The 25,539-nt window shown below is 38.3% G+C and overlaps 1 protein-coding gene across 6 annotated transcripts in view; it reads left to right on the top strand.

Annotated features, from left to right (window-relative positions):
• HTT (huntingtin) overlaps nucleotides 1-25,539 on the top strand; it is an 831,912-nt gene that overhangs the window by 525,461 nt on the left and 280,912 nt on the right. For all 6 annotated transcript variants that reach the window (XM_033950363.1, XM_033950354.1, XM_033950401.1 and 3 more), the window contains 4 exons: nucleotides 5,764-5,906; nucleotides 10,087-10,294; nucleotides 11,715-11,856; nucleotides 18,279-18,458. In XM_033950363.1, coding sequence (XP_033806254.1) covers nucleotides 5,764-5,906; nucleotides 10,087-10,294; nucleotides 11,715-11,856; nucleotides 18,279-18,458 — 673 coding nt within the window. The remainder of the gene's footprint in view (nucleotides 1-5,763; nucleotides 5,907-10,086; nucleotides 10,295-11,714; nucleotides 11,857-18,278; nucleotides 18,459-25,539) is intronic.

The following is a 25,539-nucleotide window of genomic DNA, read 5'->3' as shown; positions in this document are numbered from 1 at the left end:
GAGTTCAAACAATTAAAATGATGATATTGCCTGTGGTTTGTTATCAAATGAGTATGATACCAATATTTTTTCAGGGGTCCTTTTATAAAAAATTAAATAATATTATTACAAAATTTGTTTGGTTTGGGAAAAGACCCAGAATAGCTTTAGTATCTTTACAAAGACCAATTGTGGAGGGAGGGGTAAATTTTCCAAATTTTTATAGGTACCATCAAGCCTATATTCTAAGACAGGGTATGTATTGGATCCTCCCAGATCTCATGGAGAATGTACCAGATTGGCTATATTTAGAATGGCGGCTCCTGTTCCCATTACATTTAGATCATTTAATTAGTATAACAATGCCTAGAAGATATAAAGATAACAGAATTTTATTAGATACTTGGAAAACATTAAGATATATAAATAACCTATCAACAGATCCAATTTCTAAATCACTAAATCAGTCTATTTGGGTAAACTCCAGGATCAAGATTGGCGGATTTAAAATCGTCTGGAAACAATGGATAAGTGCAGGTATACGAACATTAAATGATGTCATTTCAGAAGGTTCACTGCTTAGTTTTTCACAATTGCAAAATAAATTTGGCTTAAATAAATCACAATATTTTAAATGGATGCAATTGAAGCAGGCCATTCAGGCAGGGTTCCCTGAATGGAAAAATCTTAATACTCAATATAGTCTACAAGTTCTATGTTTCCAGGCGGATTTCTTGGGACACCAAGCCGCAAAATGGTACAAATTAATATATGGATTTTTAAATAAAAAAAAGAAAAATGGACTTAGGGATATTTGGAGTATTGAGATTGGACAGACAATTTCTGTTTCTCAATGGCCACGATTTTGGTCCTGGAGATTAAGATCTACAAAGTCAGCATCTATGAATCAAACATGGATGTTTTTATTACATAGAGTGTTATGGACCCCTACGCGCCTGCAAAAGATAGATAGCACTAGATCCAATAGATGCTGGCATTGTAAAACAGAAATAGGGACGTTAGATCACTTAATTTTTTTTTGTCCCTGTGTAAATGCCTTTTGGAATTTAATTTGGCCCCAAATTAATAAGTTATTAGAAAATCATGTAGGACTCTCATATGACACCATACTATTTGGCACTGCAATGAGAACTCAGAGTCCGATCTCAGCAAATAATAATAAGCTGCTATTAATATTGACAGGAGTCGCCATGCAACAAATAACTCAAAACTGGAAGGACTACACCAAATTAAATTATACATTCTGGTGGAACTCTGTCTGTCATATCTATAAAATGGAAAAAGTAATAGCATTACAACATGGGAATCTTCATAATTTCATGAAAATTTGGCAACCATTGACAAATTATTCTACTGATTAGATTTCTTAGCACATTTATAATAGGTATATAGGAATGGGGAGGGACTTATATAATTTTTGGATTTACTATTTATGATATGATATATAGAATGTAATTACAAATGTTATGAAATAATTAATTATATTATATGTGAATTAATTGATGTAAGAATATAAAATTAATAAATAAATTATCACAATAATGATTATATTAGAATGGGGAGGGGAAGGGAATGTATATTATATGGTTTTAAGTATTGAAAAAATGGGAGGGATATATGTTATCTGATAATTGAATTATTTGTAATCACAATTTTTCATGCATTATTTGAAGTTTATATGTACAATTAAAATATTGTAAGAATGAAAAATTTATAAATAAAATATTAAAAAAAAAAAAAAAAGAATGACGATTTTATGGTGTTTTTCATTATAATTGTGATACTGGGAGTTGGATCTGTTTAATGCTTTTATTTATGTCTCTTCCATCAGAGAGAGTGAATAGGATTTGAACCAGCAACATTAGGTTTAACCAGTGTGCTACACAGTGAGCTAACAAGTTGCATAGCATAGGTTTAACCAGTGTGCTACACAGTGAGCTAACAAGTTGCATAACAATTGTAAAACTAGGTCCTATAGGCATTGTAAAGGAAGTCTACTTTTCAACATAGTTTGGGCTTCAGATAGACTTGAGTTCTATGGACGGAACTTAGGTACAGTTTAGATATCCTTAATGTGATCTGCTAAATAGCTCTCTGGGTTTTTATATTTGCTTTGTTAAGCTCAAAATACATTTAATAAGGCACCACATAAACAGGGCACATCAAAACAGATATATTGCATGCAAACCCTTCTATTTTTGTGGATAAACAGCAATGTTATTTGCTAATTAGAGGAAAATATCCATTTACTTAGGGGTGTCAAAGTCCTTCCTCGAGGGCCGCAATACAGTCAGGTTTTCAGGATTTCTCCAATGAATATGTATGAGATCTATTTGCATGCATTGCTTTCATTGTATGCTAATAGATCTCATGCATATTCATTGGGGAACTCCTGAAAACTCGACTGGATTGTGACCCTCAAGGAGGGACTTTGACACCCCTGCATTAACTGAAGCAGAGCATATGAAGAAAAAGCTAATCAGTGCTCCAATCAGCTCATTACTGAAAGTAAGGAAAGCACATGAAAAAAAATATATAGATTGCATACATAACTTCATTTGCAAAAGCTTAAACACTGAAAAAAACAGATACAGACCTTAGCATGGCTTCTACTTCAATGCAAATGGAGGTGTGCAGCTTCATTGTGAGATCATCAAGGTGCATCTGCAAGGTAGAATGCCACAATTAAAATATGTGCTGAGATTTGAACCCATGACCTCTGGAAGATGAGCACAGGGTTCTTCACAGCCACTTCCTTTCAGTCAGGGGGGTTCCTACCATGAGAGCTTAGTGATCCTAGTCATGTGAAGGTGAAAATACCTGACAAGATTATAGCTTAGCAGATCCCTAAGCTACCATATCAGATGTGAGAAAGAAAGACATTAGTGGAAGTTGCTGTGGATCAAAAGGCCTGTTTCCATCTTCCAGAGGTCATAGGTTAAAATCCCAGCACATATTTTAATTGTGGCATTCTACCTTGCAGGTGCACTTGATGATCTTACAATGAGGTCAGCATTGTGCAGCTGCGCACCTCCATTTACAATGAAGTAGTAGCCATGTTTTTAAGCTTTTGCAAATTAAGTTATGTATGCAATCTATATATTTTTTTCATGTGCTTTCTTTGCTTTCAAGAATGAGCTGATTGGAGCACTGTTTAGTCAGAAAAAAAGGGTAGCTTTTTAGCAAGAAACATAAAGCTGTGATTTTCATGTGCTGTGCTTCAGTTAATAGATCTTTACCTCTAATTAGTAAATAGCATTGCTGTTTGGCCACAAAAACAGTAGGTTTTGCATGCTATATATCTATTTTGATGTGCCCTGTTTATGTGGTGCCTTATTAAATATATTTTGAGCTTAATAAAGCAAAAATAAAAACCCAGAGAACTATTTAGCAGATCACATTAAGGACGTCCAAATTGTATCTAAGTTCTATCCATAGAACTCAGGTCTATCTGAAGCCCAAACTATGCTGAAAAGTAGACCTGGTTTTCATTCGCCTACAATGTAGGCATGAGATGGACGCCCTAGGTCGCTCAGCCTTATGCAAATGAATCGAAGGATGCCCATATTGAAGCCTCGCCCAGACCACGCCCATTCTACGCCTATTCCGTTAGGCGTGAGTTTTCCCAATGGGCATCCATGAAATTGTGGAGGCACCTACAAAGTGATGTCCACATCCTTTGGACGTCCATGTGCCAATTATCGCTCATTAAGACCCTTAAATGGCTCATTAACCACTTAGTTTGGACGCCTAAGTCCCACTCAGCCTTAGGTGGGACTTAGGCACCCTTTTTTATTTATTTATTTATCATTTTCATAATAAAACAATCAAGCATAAACTTGTACAGAAAGCTTTAAGCATAAAGTAATACTTTAAACAAAATAATACATAAAGCAACCATAAATGCTTAATCTAGCACTAGTCCTCAATTAATAGTTTCCAAGATTAAACTTAACGGAATCAAATAAATATTTAATGAAGAACTCGGCTGAAATCAAGTTGACATAATCACCTCATTAGTATCTCTATATTGCGCTTTAAATTATCTTTTAGATCTTATTTTCCCTTCTCCAGTCGTGACAGCGATAGGAAAGTTGTCAACTGAGCAAGCTCAAAAAATATATACTTTTGTGAAAGATATTGCACTACACATTTACAAGGGTGACGTAAGTAAAACGTTGCCCTTAAGGCAAGAACCCCCAGTTTCAACAACAAAAATTTTTTCCTACGTTTTTGAGTGTCCCTGGCCAAATCCAGATACATTTGTACTTCTGCTTACACTTAAAGAAACACTTCACAAGCCAAATTTTATCTGGTGCCATTGCTACTGTAAGTAACAATGTAGCAGGTGTAACAGTTTCACTGTCAGAAAGCTCAAGCAATTCTGATACATTTAAGTCAGGAGCAGTTCCTTGCTGCTGATCTTGAAGTTTTGCTGGTAAATAGTAAACCTGGGATAAAGGAGGCAATTGTTCCTCAGTAATCTCCAAGACCTCCATCATAAATCTTTTTAACATTTCCCTAGGAGAATACACAGCACTTCTAGGGAAGTTAATTAGTCTAATGTTGTTGGAGCGTGACGGATTTTCCAAGGATTCCAATTTCCTCCTAAGATTCAAATTATCTTTTATCAAAGTTTCTTGAATCTTTTTAGCTGAAGTCAATTCCTGATTCACTTTATCCACAGAGTTTTTGGATTCAAGCATTCCAGATTGTAAGTTTTTAATATCATTTGCTTGAGCTTTTAGTTGATTATCAATAAGTTGGAATTGAGGGTTAATTAATGCAGGCAGATTTGCTACAAGGTCCCAAATGGAATCTAAAGTTACCTTTTGGGGTTTCTGGACTTGAGAGAAAGAAAATGTCCCCAAAGAGTGCTGATCAGTTGCTTCTGTCCCACGCTATACACCCTCCTGGGAAGATCCGTCTCCACGATAGGTCGTCACTTCAGGATCCAAATTCGGACTTCCCTCCACAAGAGACAAGTCCGGCACAGTTCCTCCATTAGAAACTCCTCCGGCCTCACGGACTTGCAGCGCCTGCGTTTCTTGGCGCTGCTCCATCCACGGGGAGCTGGCGCTCTGAGGGCTGGGGGCAGAGCCCTGGTATCGGGTTCCAAGGAGACTTTCTCCGTTCCGCTTTCCTGGGCCGTCTCTAGCAGGAGCGTCTCCGATGAACTTGATGGGGTGACCTGCAGACGCCGCTAAAGCCCCTCTAGGTCGCCATAGACGGCCAAGGAAGGACTACGTGAGGCCCCAGCAGCGCTCTTCCCTCTCCATTTTGGCATTACGGTTAGAAGCAAATATCCCGAGCAGGCTTCTGAGCGTGCAGCTCAAATAAGTCTAGCCGCAGTCATCTTGGAGGTGCCCTTTATTGAATCAGGGCCTTGGTGCTATTTCTTCTTTCTCATTGCTCCATAAATTTTATTCTATGTAATCCTGTGGATGAATATCCAGATCAGTAAATTTACTGTCACATTAACCAAAAAATGACTTCCTGATTGACCATTGTTGCAGAGAGACTGTGAGAACTGAATGGACATCAAGCTTTTTTTTTTTTTAATTTACTCTTTGTCAGTCCCTGAGCATAGTGAACTCAGGAATTCAACAGAAGGAAAGGCATTTTCAAGGGACTGAGATTAAAATTAAAATGAAACAGGTTTTGTTGTCATAGACAATTACCTTTTTAAAGGAAAGAATAAATAGTGTATATAATGCCATGCATGCATACTTGCTGCTATTTAACTCTGGCCTTTCTTTCCAGGTTCTTGTTACAGCTAGTGGGTATCCTGCTAGAAGACATTGGTACTAAACAGCTCAGAGTGGAAATGAATGAACAACAGCATACATTCTATTGCCAGCAGCTGGGTACACTACTTATGTGTCTAATCCATATCTTCAAATCAGGTAGGTATGAATGTTATCTGACATTTTCATATTATGGAAGGACCATTTTAGATTTGTAAGTTGAAGCACTCTAGATATTTTTTCCTCTGACCAGCCTATTGCCTCTGGAATGAGACGGTATAGAACGAAGTTAAGAGGTGATAGGCTCCGGAGTAATCTAAGGAAATACGTTTTTACAGAAAGGGTGGTAGAGTAAAAAAAAAAAAAATTATCCAAATCCTCTACTTAGCTTCATTGTATGCCCCTATGATCAGGCCAAGCGGTCACCCCATCTCACATCCACTCCTCAGGTACCTCCTCTGTAAAAATAAGGACAAATACAACAGGTTTTAACACACTCAAAATTCATTCCCTTCTAAAATTCATGACCAGGTCTTCCTGGTCATTATCCAGGTCCTCCCTGCATTGAGGAGTGGGCCAAACTTTCCTTAGGCTGATGTCAAAAGACTGGTAGATGGCTGCAAGAAGCGTCTCACTGCAGTTATTTTAGCCAAAGGGGGTAACACTAGCTATTAGGGTGTAGGGTGTCCTAATTTATTCCTCAGTTAGAATACACATTTTTGTGGATATCTTTTGTTTCATGAGTAAATCAAGGAAACTTTTTGTTGTTTACCTGCAATTACATCACTTTCTTTTCCAGAGATAAATAAAAAAAAGATTTGACATCAATTTGTGAACATTTCATAAGAAAGAACTGAATATTTCATGGGGTGTCCTAATTTTTTCACATGACTGTATGTCTATATTTTAAGTCATTTTATTGAAAGAATGAGTATAAAAATGTAGGAACAGTGAGAATAAAGCAATGTGTTTATTACACACTTTAAACCAACAGGAAAAGAACAAATGAAATTTCTATACATAAAACAAATCTCGCATAAACAACCTGCCCTTCTCACTGACCCACCCTTAATGTCTAGGCTGTACTTCCAGAAATGAACCATGGATTTGTCCTATATCTGTTTTTTATTGTATTTTTAGTATAGCAGTTTTCTCTTTTTTTGGCTTCCAAATAATTGAGAACCAGCATATTTTGGCTAGTGTTGCATTGAGTTTTATTCATAACTGCCTGGGGTATCGTCCCTATTTTATTAACTTTCCCTTGCCTAGCCATTGTAATGATGGACCTTGTCTGGGCACCACAAGACGTTATTCTTTTTGAAACCTGGCGTATGTGCACCTTAGTTTCTAGTCACTTAGGCCCTGATTCTATAAATGGCACCTACCGAGTTAGGCACTTAACTTAATTTTTTTCTTAATTGGTTTAATTGGCTCAGTATTTGGAAGTTCAATTAAAACTGATTTTAAAAAACTTTTAAAAAATTAATTTTCGGATAGGCACCTAACTCGAGATACACCATTTAGGCATTTGCACTGAGGCGCCTATCTGAAAAGTGGGCATGGATTGCCTTAGGCACCAGTAAATTAGGCCAAGAAAACTGTGGCCAATTTAATGGTGCTTAACATTATGATGCCTACCGGTGCCTAAGGGCTTCTTTTACTAAGGTGCTCTAACATTTTTAGCGTGCACTGCCAATTAGCGCGCACTAACCCCCATACTACGCATAAAAACTAATGCCAGCTCAATGGTGGCGTTAGCATCTAACGCACGGGACAATTTAGCATGTGCTAAAACCGCTAGCGCAGTTTAGTAAAAGGAGCCCTAAGTCTATTTTTAAAAAATATATATTTTTTAAAAAATTTTACATTTTATTAATTTTTGGTGCCTAAGTCTTAATGGGAAAACAGAATAAGCAGGATTCTCTTCATAGAAACTACAGATCAACAGAATCACCTCAATCACATATATGAGTGCAGAACATGGATAGAGCCTTACCAAATACAAAATAAGGGGACAATTCTGGTAGATACACTGTAGGAGCTTATTCTTTAAAGAAACATAGGCAGCTACTTTCCTGTACAGAATACTAGAGTGGCTGGATATTAATGAGCCCAATATTTAGATGTGAAGACTTAGGCACTCACACTTACACCAGCTCCAAGTAAGCAGGTACCTGTGTAACTTAGAGGATGGAAGTAGAGAAAGGACTGAATTATGACAGTGAAATCACCAGAATATGCTGTTGTGCCCCTTGGAAGATTCCAGTATATTCTCTGCCTCTAGCAGTTGGTAGGTTGTGCTGATTGGTTCTCCTGTCCCTGGCCTTGCTTCCTGCTCTGCTGTCCATAGCCACACAGTATGATAGCTGTTCCCAGAGTTCCAGTCTCAGAACCAAACATGATCAGATTTGGAGTTTGGCTCTGCAGCAGCCCTCAGTAGTACTGCTTAATGCCTCTGTGTGAGGCTTTGGCTTGGTCCCATTGGATCTCATCTGAGGGGTTAGGAACCCCATCTCCTTACCCCTCCTGCCTGTTTGGCTCTCCAGGCTTCCCCTGCAGCCCCAGGTTCAAATTCTTTTTAATTGGCCTGGTTTGCCCTTTTTTCCTTATTGAGGGAATTTAGTGCTTTTTTTGTTGCTATTGCAGTTTTAACAGCTTCGGGAAAAAAAAAAAATCTTATCTAATCTATGTTTTATATACCGGGTCATCTCCCAGTGGAGCTCGACTCGGTTCACATATAATTAAGACTAGAGTACATAGCAGAAAACGTAGGAGAAGGAAGTACTAATTAAAAACTAAAGTACATAAGAAAAGCAGAAGAAAAATAACTATAATATTATCATTTTGTTGAGGCTGTAGTTAAACCATTTAAAAATTGTGAGAACAACAAAGTTTTCAGGAATTTACGAAATAATTGCAGTTGGCCTAAAAGCCTAATGGAGTCAAGAAGTTCATTCCAGATCTCTACAAACTTGAAAACAAAAGATCGACTGAGCTTCCCAGCAGATTTAATTCCCTTAAAGGAAGGGAAGGCTAACTTATATCTTTGTGTGTTTCTCAAATGGCAAAGTCTAAGGGGACAAAAGGATCAAATATTCCATGGAGAAGTTTGAAGATTATGCATGCGCATTTAAACTGGAATCTAAAGCGAACTGTGGGAGCCAGTGAAGCTTTATCAACAAGGAGGAAACACGATCATACTTTCTTTTCCCAAAAATGAGCTTAGCTGCAGTATTCTGTATTAACTGAAGTCGTTTTAGACTGCTCTGCTTACTGCCCAAGTAAACTGAGTTACAATAATCTAGCTGAGAAAGCACAGTGGATTGTACCAATACTGAGAAATGTTCTTGATGATCTGACTTTCCTCAACATGCACAGACTAAAAAAACACTTTTTTGTCAAGGAATTTATCTGTTCATGAAATGTAAGTGATGAGTCCAAGATGACACCCAGGACTCTAGCTCTAAGTATAGACTGGGAAATCCCTTCTATAGAACTTGCATATAGAGCTTTTCCCAGCTTTAGCATTTGTGAGAGCCAGAGGAAATGGGTGGTCATTAGGATCTCAGGCTGAGGTAGGCCTTGATCCTTCCGTGGGTCCCTGCTTGTCTGCCATGCGGTCTGAAATGCTGTTGGGCAGATGCTGCAGGACTTGTAAGACCCATCTGCTCAGCACAGCTGCCAGTTCTTGTTGTCCTCTGTGTGGAGGAGCAGTCAGGTCTGCTCTCTCAGCCAGTGCATAGGACCCATGGTCCTGATTTCTCTGGCAGGAATGGCAGCCATTTTGTCCTCAGATGCAGTTTCTTTTGTTCCTGTTTTACTGGCTTCCACTCCTTGGCAGATTCAGATTTGGAGGGTGCTCAGCCCTAAGCTGTGGGGAAGGAGCGATCCTATGTGGTCTGGCTGTTTAAGCGAGAGAAACTCCCTTGTCTCATTGATGAAATTAGAGACCCTTTCTATCCTCTTTCTGCTGGGGGTAACCATTGCATTTAGTGCTCTGGGCTGCAGTAGAAACCTCTACCGTGGCTTAGTAAAATAAAAAAGGGGGGAGGGGTGTAAATATTTATGCACTTCTTTACCAATTTGTAAAAAAAATAATCACACACTGCCAGATATTCCTCAGAAATTCTGTTACAAATAAATATTTGATTAGCCCCAAAAACTATTAATATAGCATGGTGCTGAAGTTATGACCCATGTACAGATTTCCAGCATTGGTTTAGAACTTTGTTGTAATTATAACAAGGAAATAAAAAATTATTTAGTTCCAATACTGCCATGCATTTTCTCATCGGTTTTAAATTTAAAAAAAATTATTTTTGCTATTTCTATTTTTCAGGAACATTTAGAAGAATCACAGTTGCTGCTACTAGGCTTTTTAAAGAAGATGGTTCTGATGATGGATTTTATACTTTAGCAAGTCTGAGCATGCTAGTTCAGTCTATGGTGCCGACACATCCATCTCTAGTGCTCCTCTGGTGCCAATTCTTGCTTCTTGTCAACTATACCAACTACAGCTGGTGGTCTGAGGTGCATCAGACTTTGAAGTAAGTCAGAAAATAAAATCAAAGCTAGAAAAGGCAGTGAGCATATTTAAACAACAGGAATTAATTGCTGGTGTTCCTCTAAAATATTTCAATTTTTCTTTGCTGAAAACTTAAGAAATGCGATGAAGTTGAACTGCATTTTATGAGGGCTCTGTATGACAGCACAAATCAAAGAAATATTGCAATAAGAACATATCAAAAATAGGAGGAAAATACTTAGAATACCCCAATACGCTTCAAAAACCTGTTTGGCACAAAACAATCGTAAGCATAAAACCCTCCTTGAAAAAATAACAACTTTATAAACTAATGTCAATAGATTTTTCAAAAAGCACTTATTTTAGCATTGTCATTTCCAGTCTTTCAAGTCAAGTCCATCAGTTGCCAACGTTTCATCAATCTGTTTCAAGGACATAGGAAGCCAGCTCACTTCAAACAGGTGTTAACAAAATGTCAGTTACCAGAACTCATATTACCCATCTATGCATTAAATATTTTTAGATGTTGGATATATTGTAATGTATTTAATAATGATCTATTGTTTATTCCATTGTTGCATCTATTTTTGATAATCTTCAGTATAATTCTGTTGCTGAATCAGCATTTTATATCCTCCTTCCACAAACATAGTGTTTGTTCTTTTCAGGAATATGGGCATCTTTGTAATAATTTTGAATTTTTAGCCCACTCTATAATTAATGCTCAAGACAGTTTACACTATTTTTAGACTTCAGGCATAATAAGTACCTCCTCAAAATCTTATAATTTAAGGAACCTACCTAAGGCAACAAAAAGATTATCAAGGTAAGTACAGTCAAACCTCGGTTTACGAGTGCACCGGTTTGCGAGTGTTTTGCAAGACGAGCAAAACTTTCGCAAAATCGGCGCCTCGGAAACCGAACTTGACTCGATTTACGACCACCCCCTTGCGATTCAGCATCCCCCTGCTCGTGTCGCCCCCCCCCCCTACGATCTGGCATCCCCCACGCACCCACCCACCCAAACACATTGGCTTACCCCCATCTGGCACCAGCACCAACACACAGGACATACCGGTGCCAGTGCCCGAAGATCTGCTGTCTTCCTTTTGCTGGGCCTTGAGCATGATTTTTTACTTGCACACCGTCATTTTGATTTATTACATAAATTGAGAGGTCCTGGGATGTTTTCACAGAAATGTACCCATAAGAGTTCAGATAGCTCAGGACTCTCATTTCACATATAATAATTTTTCATTTTTACAATTATTATTTTTATGTCTTTCACAGTGTTTAGAACGTGTTGCTATTGGCACTGTTCTCATACATCCTTAGTAGCTTCACAGCCTCTGTAATTTGAAAGAATTCTAAATTACTCAGTGTTTTGCTTATTCTTTCTTTTTGGGTTTGTTTGTTTGTTGAAATTGGTTCTTTCTTTGCAGCCGGCACAATCTTTCCAGTACTAAACTCCTTGGTCCTCAAATCTCCAAAGATGGTGATGAGCCTGAATCAGAAGCTAAACTTGGCATGTGCAATCGAGAAATAGTGCGAAGAGGGGCACTAATCCTTTTTTGTGATTATGTTGTAAGTTTTAAGGAATGCACACTATTACATATGCACCAGCACTTGGGGTAATGTAGTAGATGATGACAAATGAAGAACAATTGCCCCACCAATTTTGCCTAGTTATTCTGGTATACATTGGTAAGAATATGTCCCAGTTACCAGCTGTGTAAAGCTTGACCACTTGTAGGATATTGCTCCTGATTCAAGCTGTTTTTTTCTCCCTCTTTGCTCAGTTAGATAATAAAAGAATTTTCCATGCTTAATCCAGTACCAAGGGACCTCCCAGCTCTATATCTAGTTTTGTAATCTGAATAAATAGAAATACTGTATCAAGCTGATCAGTCTTTCATATGAACTGCCATGCTAGAGAAAGTCAAATGCAAAGAAAGTACGAAAGGAGATAATTGCCAAACAGCTTTGCGATAAGCAAAATAATCAACTATCTCTATAGATAGAAATGTAGTCTCTGTATGTGTATATCTATATTTCACTGGAAAGTCTTTGAAAAGTGAAATTTTAACCTTTTAGGGGGTAAGTTATCAACATGGACTACTTTTAAGATGGGTTATTTTATTGTTAACTTGAATTATTAATATCTAGGCCTCATTGCATAAAATGGGGCCTATGCTAACATTTCACAAGTTAGTGATAAAATAATCCATCTTAACAGTAGCAAATATTGATAACGTCCCCATTTGTTTATCCCTAAATCTATTTTAGATACTGAATTACTTTGTGTTTTACTTTATTTTTTGTTATTTTTTTTTTTTATAATCGTTAAGTATATCTTATAAGGTATTGCTTTTAGTTTAAAAAATCTTACATTCTAATCTTCCTTCCTTCTTATCACAATTACTGATCTCCTACTACCCTCAATGGACTCTTAGATCAAGTCAGCAGTGCATCTTTAATATACCTATTTAGACAAATAAGACACAATCACATCAGGAAAAAAATCTTGAGTGTATGGGACCAACCCTCTGGATTGGACTGCTTATCAAATTAGACTGGAGGATTCTTTAATTTAAAACTAAAATGAAGACCTTTCTGTTTGAAGATGCTTTCTAATGAGCCATCTTAACGATACACTTTTTTTTCTTTTCACTTCACCAGAACAAATGTCCTCCTCCTTCCTCAGGTGGTGGTGTAATGATATTATAAATAAGATATATCTCTACGCATCAATTCACAGGCATCTTAGGGATTTTCAGACATCCACCTAAGTAACATAACTCATGGTGGTAGAGATCCTCATTACTCCCAGCCTAGCATTTAAGGTGTTTTGACAATTTTTTTCTATTCTTCTTTTATCTTTTTTATACTCTGTTTTCAATAAATAAATATGTTAATATTTTGCAATAAATATGCTTTCAATGTACTTCATATGAAATTGATTTATGTAAAAAAATATCCACACAAAAATATTCATCTACCAATCAACATCAGAGATTATATGTGCCACGTTTCCTTAAATGGAGAAAATACCTCAGTGTTTCTCAGGAGCATACCCGGGAAACTGTCTATGGCAAGTATTAAGTTGCCACAGAGAAATACATCCTTGGTCTCAGAAAAACTCCATAATCACTATCAAAACTTTCAGCAAATAAATTTTCCAAAAAGTAAGAAACAAGCACTTATCTCAAGTAGACACTTTGTCCTCTGATATTAAGGAAACGTGGCACATATAATCTCTGATGTTGATTGGTAGATGAATATTTTTGTGTAGATATATTTATTTAAGATATTCAGCTTGTACTGATATATTGATTTATGTAAAGCAGAACTTAGCTTTAATATGTAGTTAATATCCCCTTGCCGACTCTTGGTGCCGATCGTTAGCATTCGACTTATACGCGATATGGTATTCTTTCATGATTGATCTTTTAAGCCAAATCCAACTGCGTGCCATTGTATTGTGCACTTCATCCATCATGTCTTTTAAGACTCCTGAGGCAGGCCTGAGGGCCGAAACATGTACATGTCGAGTCATTGAGTCGTGAATGTGTCCTTTAGATGTTTTGAACAATAAAGATCTTCATATCATCAGACGGATTGGAGGACCGCCTTTTTAGTGCACATCTCCTGCCAATCGAGCCTGATTAGTTTTTTTGACTGGGTTACTAGACAACTAGACGCCGGGGAGGCACTGGATGTGGTATATTTAGACTTCAGTAAAGCTTTTGATAGCGTCCCACACTGAAGGCTATTGAACAAGCTAAATCGATAGGATTAGGGGACACTCTAACTACATGGGTTGAGGATTGGCTGAGTGGTAGACTTCAGAGGGTGGTGGTAAACAGTACCCCATCCAAAATGTCAAGCGTGATCAGTGGAGTGCCGCAGGGCTCGGTCTTGGGCCCGATTCTATTCAACTTATTCATAAGAGATATGACCCAAGGACTTAGAGGAAAGGTATCACTGTTCGCCGACGATGCCAAACTTTACAACATAGTAGGTAAAAGCAGTTTGCCTGATAATATGACGCAGGATCTACTGCTGTTGGAACAGTGGTCAGCAACATGGCAACTAGGCTTCAATGCTAAAAAGTGTAAGGTAATGCACCTGGGTAAGAAAAACCCGCACAGAACTTACGTACTAAATGGTGAGACCTTGGCCAGGACCACAGCGGAACGTGATCTGGGGTGATCATTAGTGATGACATGAAGGCTGCCAAGCAAGTGGAGAAAGCTTCCTCCAGGGCAAGGCAAATGATGGGTTGTATCCGTAGAGGTTTTGTCAGCAGGAGACCTGAAGTCATGATGCCGCTATACAGATCCATGGTGAGGCCTCACTTGGAATATTGTGTTCAATTCTGGAGACCACACTACCGGAAGGATGTGCTGAGAATCGAGTCGGTTCAACGCATATGGCCACTAGGATGGTCTTGGGGCTAAAGGATCTCACATATGAAGAAAGACTGAATAAACTGAGGCTGTACTCACTTGAGGAACGAAGAGAGAGGGGAGACATGATTGAAACGTTTAAGTACATCACGGGCCGTATCGAGTCGGAAGAAGATATCTTCTACCTCATGGGCCCCTCGACCACCAGGGGACATCCGCTGAAAATCAGGGGAGGGAAGTTCCATGGCGACTCCAGAAAATACTTCTTCACCGAAAGAGTGGTGGATCATTGGAACAGACTCCCACTGCAGGTGATTGAGGCCAACAGCGTGTCAGATTTTAAGAGAAAATGGGATATTCACATGGGATCCCTAAGGGAGTGAAACCAGGGGGCGGGTATTTGGAATGGGCAGACTTGGTGGGCTATAGCCCTTTTCTGCCGTCTTTTTCTATGTTTCTATGTTTCTATCTCTCTTATTTGGACAATTCCACTCTGGTCTTTACATATTCAGTTTGTGGTGTAGTTTTCCCCTCTTTTTTTCTTCTTGTTATAAAAACAAACAAACAAAACTCTCAAAATTGAGAGCTATAACTTTAATATCAAAAATATTGTAGTGAATAGTCATCACTTCTTCTCTTCTCCTTTTCATTTTCTTTTTTTAGCACACTAAAGGGGGGAGGGAGTTAGAAATAATGTTACATATTATGTTATACTATGATATATAATATGTGTATATTTTTATTGAAAATATGTTTTCATGTTTTAAGTTTTTTATTCATTTTTCATATAACAAGTGTACAATCTAAATTCATACAAATTCATTAAGCATACACTTGACATTCTTTCATACCTTACTGTAAATATAACATTTCATTATATACTCTTTTACTATAATTTTTAAACAGCATATAATACTTAATAAGTAATAAGTATGTCAACTATTACTCAATTATAACCCCCCTCCTTCCCTTTACTTTGGGAAATGCATACAATAAAGCAAAATATAATGTTAAATTATTTATATTTTATGATGAATAAAATAAACCCACCTACCACCCCCCTTGTCAAATATCTTATTATGGGAAAATTATATCATTCATTGCAAATATGATGAAGGGTGGGTGGTAGGGGGGGTTATTGATTTTACTAGATGTTTATATGGCAGATATCAAAGTGCTATTCTGGAATAATTTGTTGTAATATATTCTTTTGTGCACTTGTTGTTTAATTTGAAAACAAATAAAGAATTAAAAAAAAAACATCAAAACATTATTCCATCTAAAGGGAAGCAAAACAAAGCAAGAACAGAAAATCGCACGAGGGGAAGAAGAGACAGGAGACTACAGGGGGGAATTGGCGAGAGTTAGCTCCATCCACCCCTGCCGTCGACCACCAAAGCTCACTGAGAACAGATGCTAAAGGAGAACAAAAGGACACCACAGCAGGCGCAGAGGACATAGCCAGGCAGACAAAGAGAACAGCCACAGCAAACCAGCAAGAAGGCAGCAATGGAAGCAGCAGACAGAAGCAAGATGTTGAGCTACCCAGTTTTCTGCACCGTCTGCCATATGTATGACTACTTCCCCTCTGGGAGGCGGTTTTACGTATGCGCTCGATGCGGAGAACTGGAGACCCTGAAGAAACAAGTCAGACTCCTGGAGGGCAGAATACTGGAACTGGAGGCACTTCAAGCAATGGAGGAGGAAGACAGAAACACAGAGAACATCGAGACAGAGGACACCATCGAGGAAGAAGTCCGAGAGCTGGAGAAATTCATAGAAGAGGCATACAGGGAGGCCATGGAAAATCACCAGCAAAAGTGGAACTGCTGAAAGACACCTACAGAGAGTGTGGACCATCCAACAGACAACCACCACGAAGAAATGGATGACACAACAGTGAGAACGAAGGATATGGACCTGCGGCAGGAGAGATGGACATACACCAGGGACACTGACCTGTGGCTGGAGAATCAAGAGAAGATAGAGAGGACAGCAATCTTCGTGGGGGACTCCAGCATCAGACAAGTCGACAGCCACATAGCGGGAGGAAGACTGGATCAGCTGGTGACCTGCCTACCGGGAGCCAAGGTAGAAGACATAGTGAACTGCATCGACAGGATCATCGACAGTGTGGAAGAAGAAGATACAGTGGTGGTGATCCATATGGGGACGAACAACGTGAGCAACAGGAACTACAACAGGAAAGTACTGAAGGACCAGTTCCGGATGCTAGGAAGGAAGCTGAAGACCAGAACGCAGAGGATAGCATTTTCGGAGATCCTGCCGGTACCCAGGGCAGATGAGAAGAGACAGATGGAGCTGCAAGCAATCAACGCGTGGATGCGGCGCTGGTGTGAGGAAGAAGGATTCCATTTCGTGTGCAACTGGATGGTGTTCTGGGGGAAGAGCAAGCTTATACAGGAAAGATGGACTCCACCTCAGCAGAGACGGATCGAGGCTACTTGCAAGCAACATCAAGATAGAAGTTGAGAAGTTTTTAAACTAGGAAGAAGGGGAAAGCCGACAGTCGACCGAGAGAGTCGATGGTTCGGGAACCAGTATACCCGGAGGATACCGTGCATGAAGAAAGAGGGTAAGACTCATCAGAGGATAACGTGCAGGAAGATATAGGAGAAGGCCCACTGGATCACAAGCAAGACAGATTGAAAGGGACACAAGAGGGAAGGAAATGCAAGAAAGGAACGGGTCGTAAACTCAAGTGTATGTACACGAACGCAAGGAGCCTAAGGAATAAGATGGGTGAATTAGAAGCTATGGCACAAAAAGATAATGTTGACATCATCGGCATCACAGAAACATGGTGGATTGAGGAAAACATCTGGGACACTGTGCTTCCAGGATACAAACTATACCGCAGTGACAGAGAGGCTCAACAACAAAAGAGTTTCAGGTGCTCACTGACGCTAGGGAAAGCCGTATGGGGCACAGACATTTAAAAAGATACTTTGGGTGGGGTATTTTTAAAAAAGTACCTTCGCTTCAAGATGCACTGACATTTACATCCACTTTTGGGTGGAAAAAAAGTGCGTCTTATGGAGCAAAAAATACAGTAGTTACTATGAAATTTCTTTAAGAACACTATGCCATGATCAAAGGAAATTCCAGAAGAGATGAGGAAAATAAGCTCTTTTGTTGTCCAAAGAGTTCTATTTTTGACTCATATATTCATAGAATGTTATCCCAAAAGGCTTGGGGATCATCCAGGTGTGTACTTGCAAATGTGAACTGAGCATCTATGTCACTCTTGGATAGCAGCTGTTTTTACCTTGCAACTCTCCCATGAATTCCACTTTTGTCCAGTCTCTCTCTAATTTCGGAGTCAGCAACACTGACCTTACTGAGACTGGAGAAATGGTGTTTTGTGACTTCTTCTCTTTGAAATAATTGTCCTCACTGTGGTTCAGTGGAGGCTCAGAACTTTAGAAATGACTTTGTAACCTTTTCAGACTGATATAAGCTACTGCATTATACTTTATTTTTAGATTCATGTTATGTGATCATTATGAATTTTTAAAAATTACTGTCGAATATTCTTATATCTACAGATGTATTCAAACTGAATTTTTTTTCTAGTGCCAGAACCTGCATGATTCGGAGCATTTAACCTGGGTTATAGTAAACCATGTTCAGGATCTGATCACTCTATCCCATGAACCTCCAGTGCAAGATTTTATTAGTGCAATTCACAGGAATTCTGCTGCTAGTGGCCTTTTCATCCAAGCTATCCAGTCTCGATGTGAAAACCTTACCACTGTAAGTATCTCGCCTAAATATTTGTAGATAGAAAACTTGGAGTTATTTTACTCCCTTTCTGCACAGAGCTCATGAGGAAGATATTGTAAATTGCTGAATCCATGGTTCTGTCTGTGAGACTTTTCCCTTACAGTTTACAAGGAAATTGTCATCTTAGAGTTGGGTTTTGGTTTTTTTAAGTGCTAACGACTTGTCAGTCACCTTAAATATTTGCAAAAAGAAAGGTGGGATCATTTATCAATACTTGCTATACCGCCTGTGCTAGCTAGAAGATCAGGCAGTTTACATTCTAAAATAAAAAATATTTAAGCAAGAAAAGAACTGCAAGAAAATAGGAATAATAATAATAACAGTTTATACCACAGGACCGTGAAGTTCTATGTGGTTTACAATGATTTAAAAATGCTACAAATTAAGTGGAGTTAACAAAGTTAAAAGCTAGTGATTAACATCTCTAGGGATCAGTTAATGTGGAATAAGATTGTGCAGGTTAGTTGCCTAAATAGATCTGTCAGGAATAAAGTCTTCCTAATTAATGATTGGATCATTAACAAGCAAATAGCCTGCCTTTTACTAACTGAAACATGGTTATTATCAGAAGATGATCCAATAATAATTGACCTCCTACCAGACAATTTTAAAATTCTTATGCTAAACCGCGTGGGGAAAAAAGGAGGAGGTCTAGCAATTATTCTTAAAGATAGATTTGAGTTCGAACTATTAGATTCCAAAATGACCGACCACCTAGAAATTCTAGCCTGTAAAATTAGCAACCGTCATCTAGAAGAATCCCTATCATGCATATTATTCTATGTCCCACCAAAAAGCTGGCCAAAAGCCAAAGAAGACTTCTGTGCATTTGTCCTAAACAATTCACTCGGTTCTTCTTACAATATCATCGCAGGAGACATAAACTTACACCTAGATGAAGAGGACAATACAAACGCGAAAGAGTTTAAAAACTTTCTATCCCTACTCAATTACAACTTCCCTCTACCCACACAAACACATGAAAAAGGCCATCAGTTAGATATGGTAGCCATGTACAAAGGACATCCCAAACCCTGCCATCTCTATACGTAAAGGCACCTGGTGTCATGATATCTGGTCTGATCAATTTACTTATTATTTCAAGCTAATCTGGTCTTATTCTAAATCTAAAACACGCCCAATAATAAAAAGAGAACATCACACCAGAGGCTATATTAATCCAATAGATTTCTGGTCACAATATGAATTGCAATCAGAGATAGAAGAAGGAATCGATTTCTGGGATCACTGGATGACAACCAGCACATCCATTTTAGATAAAATCGCCCCTATACGCAATAGCAAAAGCAATGCAAATAAATATAACAAATGGTTTGACACCGAACTTCTAAAACTGAAACAACTAGCTAGACGACTAGAAAGAACTTGGAAAAAAACAGGAGAACTAACAGACCGTAACAAATGGAGAGCTAACATAAAAATCTACAAACAAATGATAAAAGACAAACGTAAAGCATCCTACTCAATTAAAATCAACTCATCTTGTAATGGTTCACAAGGAATCAATACAAAAGAGCTATTCAACCTGATCACAAATTTATTTGACACCGCTCGCTACACCACACCCACACACAACTCTAAGTTACCCTCTGCAAATGACTTAGCACTACACTTCGATTCAAAAATTAAAAATCTTAGAATTCATTGTTCAACAAACGACCCTAGTGATCATCCGATACCTATCACCCAAGGAAATGATACACCGGCAGACATGATCTGGAGCTCCTTTCAAGATTTAGAGTGGAACAATTACAATAGACTATATAACAAATACTCTAAATCCTATTGCGTTCTGGACTCATGCCCCCCAGAAATCATGAAAGCGGCACCTTTAGTATTTAAACTATCATTGATGCAATATTTGGCTCATAACCTAAAAACTAATAATGGTCACATAATAATAACCCCAATTCTAAAAAATCAAAAAGAATCTTCAGCTATAATATCCAACTACAGACCAGTAGCATCCATTCTGTTTATTGTAAAAATTATGGAGGGATTGGTACACACCCAACTGATGGATTATCTGGATCAGTTCTCTCTCCTACATGAAACTCAATCCGGTTTTAGACCGTTATTCAGTACTGAGACAGTAATTGCGGCTATTTTAGACAATCTGCACCTACTGTTTAGTAAGGGCCTTAATGCCCTGGTTATGCAATTCGATATGAGTTCTGCCTTTGATCTAATAGACCACAGGAAACTGCTGCAATGCCTAGATGCCATTGGTATCAGGGACGAGGTGCTGAATTGGTTCCGTGGCTTCCTTATGTCCCGCACTTATCAAGTACGTTTTAATTATGAACTTTCAGATACCTGGAGCAATCCATCCGGTGTGCCACAAGGGTCTCCGCTATCTCCATTGCTCGTCAACGTCTACATGTCCTCACTAGGCACGCAGCTAACCCAGTTAGGGATAAAACTATTTAGTTATGCAGATGATTTTACGATCATCATCCCATTCGTTAATTCTATCTCTGAAACTATTCCTAAAGCTTCAGAAGCCATAAACGTGATGGAGCACTGGATGATAACCTTTAGACTCAAACTTAATTCAGAAAAGACAACTTTCTTCGTTGCTTTGCCACATCCGCTTGACACCAAATCACCACTATGTATCAATAATTTTAATTACCCTATCCAACCTACCATAAAGATACTAGGTATAACTTTGGATCAGTGCCTAACCATGAGAAACCAGGTGGACTCCTTGATCAGAAAGGGATTTTTCACTCTCTGGAAACTCAGATCCATTAAAGCTTTTTTCGATACAGAGGCATTCAGAACCCTAGTCCAATCCCTCGTACTGAGTCTACTTGACTACTGTAACATCGTCTATTTAGCAATTTCCCAAAATAACATGCAGCGTTTACAATTGATGCAAACTGATCTTTGGGCTGAGGAAGTTTGACCACGTGACACCCTACTACCGGCAGCTGCATTGGCTGCCAATGGAGGCGCGCGTAAAGTTTAAATTTGCCTGCTTCTGCTTCAAAGCACTACACGGACTTGCCCCTAAATATATAACTTGACCTTTTCGTCTTCTCAGCCAACAGACACAAGAGAAGCTCACATTCCAACTTCGTTTCCCCCCCAGTGAGAGGTTGTAAACTGAAAAAACACCATGAACATCTTCTCTCGCACCAAGCAGCATCATAGGGTAAAGACCTAGAACATTCGCCCACTACTTATGAGGAATTTAGGAAACGTCTGAAAGCACACCTGTTCCTAAAGTATCTAGACAACTGATCCTCTCTTCTCTCTCCCCTCTATAGCGATTAACTTGTTCTATTGATCACTCTCTCCTCAAAAATGGATTTCCTGTCCTGTTAACCCTCTTTCTTCCTCCCCTCTTAAAGTCAATCAATTTGTACCTTTGCTTAATCTTTGTAAACCGCATAGAACTTCACGGTATTGCGGTATATAAGCTGTTATTATTATTATTATTAAATACTTCAGGAACAGATAAGTTTTTAGGCGTTTCCTAAATTCCCCATAAGTAGTAGGCGTAAGCAGTTGTTCTAGATCTTTACCCCATAATGCTGCCTGATGTGAGAAAAGGACAGAGCACAGCTTTCATCTTAAGGCACAACAAACATCAGTAGGGCTAGGATAGGGTATAAAGGGAAATGGGAAAACTGAGGGTAATGAAGTAGAAGGGATAAAGGGGAAAGAGCAGTGGATACAGCCAGAAAAACCATATGAAAACTTTATGTAGGATTGTAGACTTGGAGAAAAAGAGTAAGAGATATTAAGGTCTGAACTCTTCTTTTTATGTTCCACATTGTATAGAGGTAAACTCATGTATTATTTTTAAGCTCTTTTATATAACAAGCTAGTAGGTTAAATATATGAATACATAACATGAATCGGGTATTGTTTGGTAATTCTTTGGTGCTCCTTCCAGACCAGTCCAAACCCTGTGGACTATGCCATTGACCAGCAGATGGAGACAGAGACTAAAAACTTATTAGCTTTATCCTATAAAGGAACTGTGCATCCATAGCTCTACAGTATTGCTCTGTCTTCAACAGATGGAGATGGGCAGACTGTGTTGGAATTATGCTCCAGAACCAATTGGAAAACCAAGTCTCAATTGAGCAGGGAGGCATATTTAAGCCCAACACAACAAGAAACAAAAAGAAGACCCAATATTCCACAGTGAGAACAATCCAACGATAAAAACAAAAGACTATGGATTTAGATGTTCTGAAAGATGATTTATTATTCGCTCTTTGCAATAAAAACATTAAAATGCAAATATAAGTATATAGTACATATATGATAGTTCAACCGGTCCGTGTTTCGGCGAACATGCCTTCCTCAAGAGTCCAGTGTTTTTAGTCTGTTCTTCTATATGTGTACCCTAAATCATCTGGACCCCTGAGGAAGGCGTGTTCGCCGAAACATGGACCGTGTAGGCAATGTTTCTTCTAAGTTTTCATAGGCTGTGTGTGCAAAAAATTTCATCTGTGCGCATTTTAAAGAAAAACTAAACTTGTGTGCGCTATAAAAATGATTGCCAGAGTGCCCGGAGTTCAGTTATGGGCATTTATGGGCAGTTCTTTGAGTTTAGTCTGAATTAATGAAAACAAAATGTAATTTTAGTTATACTTTATATTAGTTACACTTTATGTAACATAAAGTCTCATTTCAATAAACATAAATTATGTTTCATTGAAATGTTTCATTGAGCGCTACCTATAAATAAGGTATCATTGAACTTTATACTTAAAATTTAGAAAATAACAGCAATTTAGTTTTCAAAGTTTTTCCCTGCGATCTTTCATATTTATCCAGTCCGAATAAATTCTGTCAAGATCTGTTGAGCCTCTTAACACGCATCAGCATTTCCAAATGCTCTAAATGTAAACAATTCCTTTGTTTAGTCTTCAAATTGTTCATTAGACTAAAACCACGCTCACAATCTGAACTAGATGCTAAGAATGTGGCACCAATGTCCATCAATTTTGCTAAATCTGCAAATTGATCATTCTGAAATGCAAATTTCGTCATATCTGGAAAGCTGTTTATCAGATTGCTTTTGATTTTTTTCTGCAACAAGGAATTTAAAGTCATTGTATTGCTGAATAATAACACTTTCCTCCGGAAGAAATTGTTTATACTTTAAACAAAGAGATCTGATATCTCCTTTTCCGAAGTCAGTCGCATTGTGATATTGCTGTACAGTCAAAAGCAGACCATTCCTTAACTTCATTTTCAGGAAATCTTTCACCCAGATGCAAACATAGGATGTTGATGAAGGTTAATATGGAATTAGTATCCACTGAAACTTTTTCTCCAGACCTCATCCTGTTGTCAAGAAGACTGTTGACTTTATCACTCCACTTAACCTTGTCGCCTAAGTATTGCATTCAAAGTTTGTTCAATTTATCCTGTGCAAGATGATAAGCTTCCAATGGTGTCAAACCACGTTTTTGAAATGCCATAGTTAAGGAAGCCAGTTCTGATAAGTCATCATTGAAAACTTCAAGTGTAATATGAAATTGTTCACTGTTAAGCTTCTTATAGCAGTACTTTGCAATAGGATCATTATCTTTGTCTTCTTCAAAATATTTTAACAGGGGATCATAATTTTGAATAATTGCTTTAAGTGCAAAGTGTCTAGATAACTAGTACACTTCATTCAGAGGTCTGAAAGCAATTGATTCACATTCAGATGCATCTGCCATTTCTTGAAATTTGCATCATTTAGTAGAAGACTGACAGAACACTGTGCACACAGTTCCTACTTCTTTCATCAATTTTACTTCTTTCCATGAATCAGAAAGTCCCAAATCTTCCTGATGTGCAGCACAATGTTGCTGCACTAAATGTGGAATGTCTTTTCTCAGCTGTGCTGCAACACCATCTATTTTGCCCAACATAACAGAGGCACCATCTGAGGTGAATATAACCATTTTATTCAGGTCAAGTTCATGTTTTCTATAGAATTCCCTAATTTCTGTTACTATTGATGTAGCATCACATGCTTCCAACTGTAGCATCTCACCAAATGATGTCCTATACTCATTTGAATTGACTGGCCGATACTTAAAGTAGAGTATTAAGTACTCGTTGACAGAAATGGCAGAACTTCAGGAAGTCAAAGAATCAGAAGTGTTTCATATCCTATGGGCCATAGGCTATGGCCCTATGGGGCACGTGACGTGTCAAGTTCAACTGCCAAAGATAACGGAATGACGTGAATGACTTAAAATTTATATTTTAGCGCTTCAATAAATGTAATAAATGGAAAATCGGAACAGCTGGTCTTCTGCAACATTTCATTTTAGCAGTGAAAATCATTTTAGGCAAAAATTTATTTTTTTTGTGCGCGCTATTTTAATTTGTGTGCACGGGTTCAGCAAGTAGTATGCGCGTGCACAAGCGCACAGCTTAGAGGGAACATTGCATGTAGGTTCCGGTTGGACTATCACATTTGTACTATAGACTTGTATTTGTATTTTAATGTTTTTATTGCAAAGAGCAAATATTAAATCATCTTTCAGAACATCTACATCCACAGGCATATTTAAGCTTCATGCTCATAAAAAAAGGCATTTAAGGAATTTTCTCAGCCTCTTCCCCAACCCATCGGAGGTCGATTTCAATTGTATCATCAACACGACTCTCATCACTACGGACTCCTGGGTCCTCAAAGTAATTAAGGAGGGTTACTCTCTCCATTTTGTAACCATTTCCCCAAATCACCCTCCAAGAGAGTCCTTTTCACTTCTCAACAGATGTCTCTTCTTCTTCAGGAAATCGAAGCTCTAACTTTAACTAAATGCCATAGAAGTAGTTTCCCCTTCTCAGAAAAGTCCAGATGCTTCCTAATACCAAAGAAGATGGGAGGTCTTTTTTAAATTCTCGATCTACGAACATTAAACAAATATCTAGTCAAAGAAAAGTTTTGCATGCTCTCTTTAGGGATCCTATATCCACTTCTAGAAGAAATGATTGGCTGTGCTCTCTAGCCCTCAAAGAGGCTTACACACACATATCCATTCATCCCGATCACAGAAAG

This window comes from Geotrypetes seraphini, chromosome 1, assembly GCF_902459505.1.
Source record: "Geotrypetes seraphini chromosome 1, aGeoSer1.1, whole genome shotgun sequence".
Taxonomy (NCBI): Eukaryota; Metazoa; Chordata; class Amphibia; order Gymnophiona; family Dermophiidae; genus Geotrypetes; species Geotrypetes seraphini.
This window is presented reverse-complemented; position numbering and strand designations above follow the sequence as displayed.